Raw genomic sequence first — 6,895 nt, forward strand, 5'->3', positions numbered from 1 at the left:
ATTTACCTTTTGATGTTTTAAAGCCAGATAAATCTTGATCCTAACACCAATGACAAATTATTGAAGCATTTTCAATAGGAATATGACATGATCAGATTTTTATTTTGAAAAGATCACACTTGCTGGAGTATAGCCAAAGAGAATCTATAAGAAATTGTACTAAGATGGAGGCAGAAAGCCTGCAGAAAAGAGGATGGGATATTTTTTAGAAGCAAAAATAAACACACCTGGTGATGAATTGATTATGAGAGATATCAGGGATGACTACCAGATTTCAGACTTGCAATGTGGAATGGATATGACATCATTAACAAAGACAGAGAACTAGTTTTGTACTTCCTGAGTTTGCAGGGGCTTTGAGCCCTCCCAATGAAGATGTTGAGTAGAGTTGGCTGTAAAGGTATACCATGCAGGTGGCTAGCTCTATAATAATTGTGAGACGTGGCAGAGAGATGATAATTAAGCCATAACTGATGATGAGATGGCTTTGGAACAGGCATACAGTTAGAAAAAAAGAAGGCATATGGTAATACCTTGAGGAACTCCAAAATTTAAAGGTTGGGTTGAAAGAGATAGGAAAGAGATAGGAAAAGGATAGGAAAGAGAAAGAGATAGGAAAATGTTAAAATGACTGTGTCGGGGAGTTAGAGTATGTCAATGGGGAAGATATGGTCAACAGCGCCAAGTGTTATTAAGAGGGCAAGTAACATGAGAAACCAAATTATCCATTGGTTATAGAAATTGTGAAATTATAGGCAAGATTAGTCAGCTCTATCAGCAGAATAATGAAGGCAGAGTGCAATGTGTTAGGACCAGCTGGAGGGGAGAAAGTTGCCAGAAGAAGTCGAGATAAACTTTGTGAAAAGTTTAGTCGAAAAGGGAATGAAAAATAAGGTGATGGTAAGGGTCTGTGGAAGATAGGATTGAGGGAAGGAATTTTTTGAAAGGAAGAGGTTTGAACTTATTTAAATATTAAAAGAAGGCGTCTAGTTATCATAGATTAGCTCAATTTATGGGAATATTAGAGGGATAATCAATAATATGAGGTGGGGGAAGAGATAAAATCCCAGACTCCAAAGTATTATATTGGCAAAGGGATATCTCTTCTAATATAAGAAGAGATTGTAGGCACATATATAGACTTATAAGATTCTTTGCACATTTGTCCATTAATGTCTTTTTTGTGTGTTTATTTGAAAAAGTTCCATTTTAAGGATATTTACCCTTCCCTTTTATTATATATGTTGCATACATTTCTGGAGTTTTTGTCTTTTAATTTCAGTTTATAAGTGACTGATGGCATAAACATGTTTTCGTAAATGAGTTTGGATAAAGGTGTTCAGATGGTGCAACTTCCAGTTATAAGATAAATGTGTACGAGGGACACAATGTAAATCATGATAATATAGCAAACACTGTTATATGGTGTATTTGAAAATTGTTAAGAATAGATCCTAAGAGTTCTCATCACAAAGAAAAAGTCCTTCTTTTCTTTTTCGTCTGTATCTGCAAGAGGTGGTGGATGTTAACTACACTTCTAACTTACAGTAAGTCCAGTCATTATACCACGCACCTGAAACTCACACAGCGCTGTATGTTAGTTGTATCTTGATAAAACTGGGGGTGAGAAAAGACCAAGTTATTTCCCTTCATTTTCTCTTCTTGCCCCAGGATTCTAGGTTCTTTTATCAAGGTAGGAGTGGAGGCTGGGGGTGGAATATGAATTAATGTCCTGTGTTTGTGCAGCATTAGAAAGGCCATGATGCCCATGGCGCAGGGTGTTATTCAATTGCTGGGGGCTGGGGAAGGTCTCAGTATTTCTCACTAGTTTTATCAAATCTTCCTTTACAATTTGTACACGTGGCATTCTTCATACGCACCTTCTTCAACCAACGTTTATATAAACATTCTTTAATATTTTTTTCTGACACACATGATTTTTTTTACTTTCGGAGTTTTAGTACCTCTAGAATTGTATCTACATCAGGCATGAAGCAGAGATCTCTGCCCAGCCCGCCCCCACCGCAGCACCCTGGTAGTCCTTTTAATTAGTACCTGATGTCCACCCTCTGGGTTTTAGCCTCAAGCACCTCACAAATGATGCAACGCGAGCGAGGAACACTTCCTTGTGCTGCATCAAAACTGCCTGTCTGTCTGCTGGGTGCGCTGACCCTGCCGGGGAGGCCAGGCCGGAGCTGCGCGCAACTTTCCTCAAGCACCTGGGTCTCCTCCACTGGAACCCTTCAGAATGTTCCTCGGGCCGTTGCTTTTCATGGTCATACTCATTCCTCAGATTAAAGGTATGTCCTAATCTTTTTATTAGGGCGTTCTTCCTAGGTTATGAGGCGATGTCTCTTTAGTCACAACATTTAAACTGTAAATGGTAAAAACATGAATTCCCGTGGGTGATTTAGCTGAGAACAGAGCATAGGTCTTCGGCCAGTTATGCAAATACTGAGATTCTGTGATTCTGTGAGATACCTTCTCAGTCTTACATGGTCTGATTTCCAGTGGGAAGGAGGAAGGAGTGGGCATTTCTGAATATCTCTAACATAGCACATGTTGTGCTAGCCATTAGCCACTTTGTCCGTTAGCATGTGTAAAATTTTAAGTTGTTGTCTCTACTTTATAGATAAAGAAATTGAGAATAATATATACAAATCAGAGAGAATGGATATAGTATTTCTGGCCACACTGCTAATAAAGTGGTAAAACTTATTTGATTCAGTTAATAGCAGATCCTAAAATCCTATGGTCTTTCTGACCCCTGATCACTCCTCAGCAAGGTTTCCAGGGCTCACCTCACCACAGAGGCCCACGATTTGTGTTGACTATTATGCACTGACTCAAGAGTGCCTAAAACCTTTTTAGCAAGAGAAAGCCTTGTATTTAGCTAAGAGAGTTAAGATTTCAAATGCAAGTTCCTGGGAGACAAAAATCAGTAATTTACATGGAAAATTGGTAATTTACAATTTACTACTCATCCCAGTGCAGGCTGTGACAAGGGGCAGAATCCAGAGACAGGCATGAGGAGATCAAGGTGGAAAGATGGAAAAAGCCAAGCACCTAATTGTTTTGTGTCTACTTTCCAATTTTGCTTATATTTTCCTAACTTGGAAATGACAGTCTCAATTTCCTCAGCCGTCATAGTGATGCTGCACATGGCTGCTAATTGAGAGCAAGTGAACCCTGTGACAGTGATTGTTCTCCAGTCACTGTGGGTGAATGTTTAATGCCAGATGTATTTTCCCCTCATGTTTCCTTTTAGAAAAGGTAATCCTTGGAGTGGAGGGTCAAGAACTGGTTTATCCTAAAAGGCTTCCTCTGAGGCAGAAGAGAGATGTTTGGCACACCCAGGATTATGACATACAGGTACATGTTTGATTGAATACGTGTGGCTTACTGCGCTCACAGAGTATGTAGAAAGCAACCTTGTGCTCCAATCCGAACTGAACAAGAGAAGAGTCTCGATGTTTCTGCAGACTCCTACTCAGTTTACAGCATGTGCTTGGTGGGGGCGAAGCAAGCTTTTGATGGATTAGAAAAGAAGATGGAGTAAAATTTGGATTTTAGGGGGTGCCATTTAAAATCTTCCACTAACAGGATTTCTACTACCAGTCTTCCGGGCTGATTTAAGGCAACCTCATTTGTTCTGAGCTGGTGTCTATGGAATGGAATCTCTAAGCATTTTGCTTTCTCAGAGTTGTAATATGCAGCTTTCTGCAGCAAAGTCGGGCAGCTTTCATGGGAACACATTTGGCCTGTTGCTTAGAATAGTGTGTATTCGGGTGTTAAAACATAAACATTAAATTTTTCTTTTTAAAAAAAACCCAAATGTTTATGCAGACAATGTGTAATTATATATAATGTCAAAAAGACATTCGGTGATTCTCCTCAGACATTTGGTAGGCACTTGCATTGTGAGCTATGGAGGCTACTTATTGTCAATTTGCCCCAACATTTTTGGAGTGGGCTAACTTTTCCCAGTGCAACTGCTTTTCTTTTTTTATGTTTATTTATTATTGAGACCTAGAGAAACAGCATGAGCTGGGGAGGGGCAGAGAAGGAGACAGAGAATCCAAAGTAGTTTCCATGTGGGGCTCGAACCCATGAACCATGAGATCATGACCTGAGCTGAAGTCGGACGCTTAACCAACTGAGCCACCCAGGCGCCCCTGCTTTTCTTCCCTCCAAGACTAGAGGAACCAGCCTTCCACGCTCTCGTTTGTTAGGTTTCTCATCATAAGCAAGACACCTTTCAGTTATCCAAAAGATCCCACCTAAATGGCTGGAGAGCATGAAAATGAACCTCTTCACCTGCTGCTGTCAGGAAATAATGTCTAACCATTTTTTCTCTAATAATCAACTTATAAATAGTGTTTTCTCTTGATCTCCACTTCCATTATCCCCTTATTAAGCTTTTTATTCATATAACACTTCAGGTCAACAATCAAACAAAATAAAACTTTTATTGGTTAAAGTTTGCTACTCACCCAAGTGGGCAAAGTCAGTCTTCTACCACCATTCTGCAAATCAAGACTGATATTAAAAGTCCCATTATGGGGACACCTGAGTGGCTCAGTCAGTTGGACTTCCAACTCTTGATGTCTGCTCAGGTCATGATCTCATCATTCAGAAGATTGAGCCCTGAATTTTGTGCTATTAGCACAGCGCCTGCTTGGGTTCTCTCTCACCCTCTCTCTCTCTCTGCCCCTCCCCAACTTGTGCGCCTGCTCTCTCCCTCTGTCTCTCAAAATAAACAAATAGACATTAAAAAAAAAAAAAAAAGCTTTAAAAGTGTCATTAGGAATATGCAAGATGAGCCTGACCTGTGGCAGGAATGATGCAAGATGAGTTTGGAGCCTCTTATACTACCAGAAAGTAAGAAAGTTCTCAAACAAAATCTCCAAACTTGCATCGGTGGGAGTATATCAAAAGAACATAGGAGACAAATGAAGGAGCTCCCAGTAAGCAAAAGAAGGGACAATTTGAGCAACAAAATTAAAAACAGTTTTGGACCATAAAGAAGTATAAATGAATGTCCATGGACCCATATTTGTCTAAATAAATAATTTAATAAAAAATAAATGGGGGAGAATAGACAAATCTATTCATAAGAGTTAAAAAATTGATGTAGATGCTACCCTTTCCTGGAGATGGATGTAACTCTCCATGTTTTACGCATGGCCTGTGCATAGTGACTTCCGTAGAACATGGAAGGGGAAACTCTGTTACCTCACAGTGAAGAAAGGCTAACAAATGCTACCTCAGCCACTGATCCAGGTTAATTAACATCATCAGTCATAACTCATGCTGATAGTATGTACTTTTAATATGATGCGATGAAAATGGCACTTTATTTTGTTGTTTTTCTCGCAAATCTCCACTGTCCCAGTCTAGTAATGAGAAAGATTTTGGAAAAACCTAAATTGAAGGAAATCTTATAAAATGCTTGATTACTCTTCAAAACTGTCAATGTTGTCAAAAAAATAAGGAACATCTGAGAAACTAGTCTAGAGGAGCTAAGAAGCCATGACTAAATGAATGTGGTGTCCTGGATAGGATCCTAAGACACTAAAAGGATCTTAAACAAAACTAAGGAAATCTGTATAAATGTATACTGTAACTGATAATGTCAGTCTTGGTTCATAAGTTGTGATAGGCACATAATAGTAATGTAAGATGTTAACAGGGTGGAAATATGAGTTGTGGGGTTCATGGGAATTCTCCATATTATCTTTCCAACTTTTCTCTAAGTCTAAAATGATTCTAAAATAAAAACGGGCACCTGTGTGGCTCAGTCGGTTAAGCATCCAACTTGGTTCAGGTCGTGATATCATGGTTTGTGGGTGTGAGCCCGGCGTAGGGCACTATGCTGACAGTTCAGGCCTGGAGTCTGCTTCTGATTCTGTGTCTCCCTTTCTTTCTGCCTACCCCGACTCATGCACTGTTTCTCTTTGTCTCAATAATAAATAAAAATAAAATAAAAACACATTTAAAAATTAAATAAAATTCTAAATTAACTATAAAATTACCAAATTCTGTTTACGTAGAAACAATATTCATGACAAGATTACCATCAATGTCACATTTAACAATATTAACAATAGTGTCTGAATATTAGCTAATATACAATCCGTACAGTTCATCGTGTTGTAAACGGGATTCCACCCTTCCTTTTTGAGAAAGCGCCTGGGTTCCTGCCGGCCCACTGTGAATTCTGTGTATATAATAAAATCCCAATTTTATGTTAAACTTGCAGTCAAAAATGCCCTAACACATACCTCACATTTAACAAAGACAAAACTCCCTCTCCTTTCCTCAAAACTGCCCCACTTAAGAAGACCCTCAATTCAACAGCGTAGTCTAAACAAACTAGAAGCCTGAGGGAATTCTTCACTCCTCCCTTGTGCCTCCTCCCCCATCAAAGAATCACTGAGCTTTGTAGATTCTAGCATGTAAATAAATACATCCCTTGAAATTATCTCCTCTCCCTTATCATTGCTGCCACTCCCCTGCCCTTTTGTCTTTTTTTTTCCATAATAGTTTATTGTCAAATTGTTTTCCATACAACACCCAGTGCTCTTCCCCACAAGTGCCCTCCACCATCACCACCACCTCTTTTCCCCCTCCCCCTTCCCCTTCAACCCTCAGTTTGTTTTCAGCATTCAATAGTCTCTCAAGGTTTGCATCCCTCTCTCTCCCCAACTCTCTCTCCCTCCTCCGCTCCCCCTGGTCCTTCATTAGGATTCTCCTGTTTTCCTGTTAGACCTATGAGTGCAAACATATGGTATCTGTCCTTCTCTGCCTGGCTTATTTCACTTAGCATGACACCTTCAAGGTCCATCCACTTTCCTACAAATGGCCATATGTCATTGCCTCTCATTGCCATGTA

General features: G+C 39.6%; 1 protein-coding gene across 2 annotated transcripts in view; it reads left to right on the top strand.

Annotated features, from left to right (window-relative positions):
• Positions 1-2,230: 2,230 nt before the first annotated feature.
• The window catches only part of ADAM7 (ADAM metallopeptidase domain 7), a 59,904-nt gene continuing 55,239 nt past the window's right edge, over positions 2,231-6,895 (top strand). For both annotated transcript variants that reach the window (XM_029943389.1, XM_029943469.1), the window contains exons 1-2: positions 2,231-2,300; positions 3,269-3,372. In XM_029943389.1, coding sequence (XP_029799249.1) covers positions 2,249-2,300; positions 3,269-3,372 — 156 coding nt within the window. In that variant the 5' untranslated portion in view covers positions 2,231-2,248. The remainder of the gene's footprint in view (positions 2,301-3,268; positions 3,373-6,895) is intronic.

Source organism: Suricata suricatta, chromosome 1, assembly GCF_006229205.1.
Source record: "Suricata suricatta isolate VVHF042 chromosome 1, meerkat_22Aug2017_6uvM2_HiC, whole genome shotgun sequence".
NCBI classification, from domain to species: Eukaryota; Metazoa; Chordata; class Mammalia; order Carnivora; family Herpestidae; genus Suricata; species Suricata suricatta.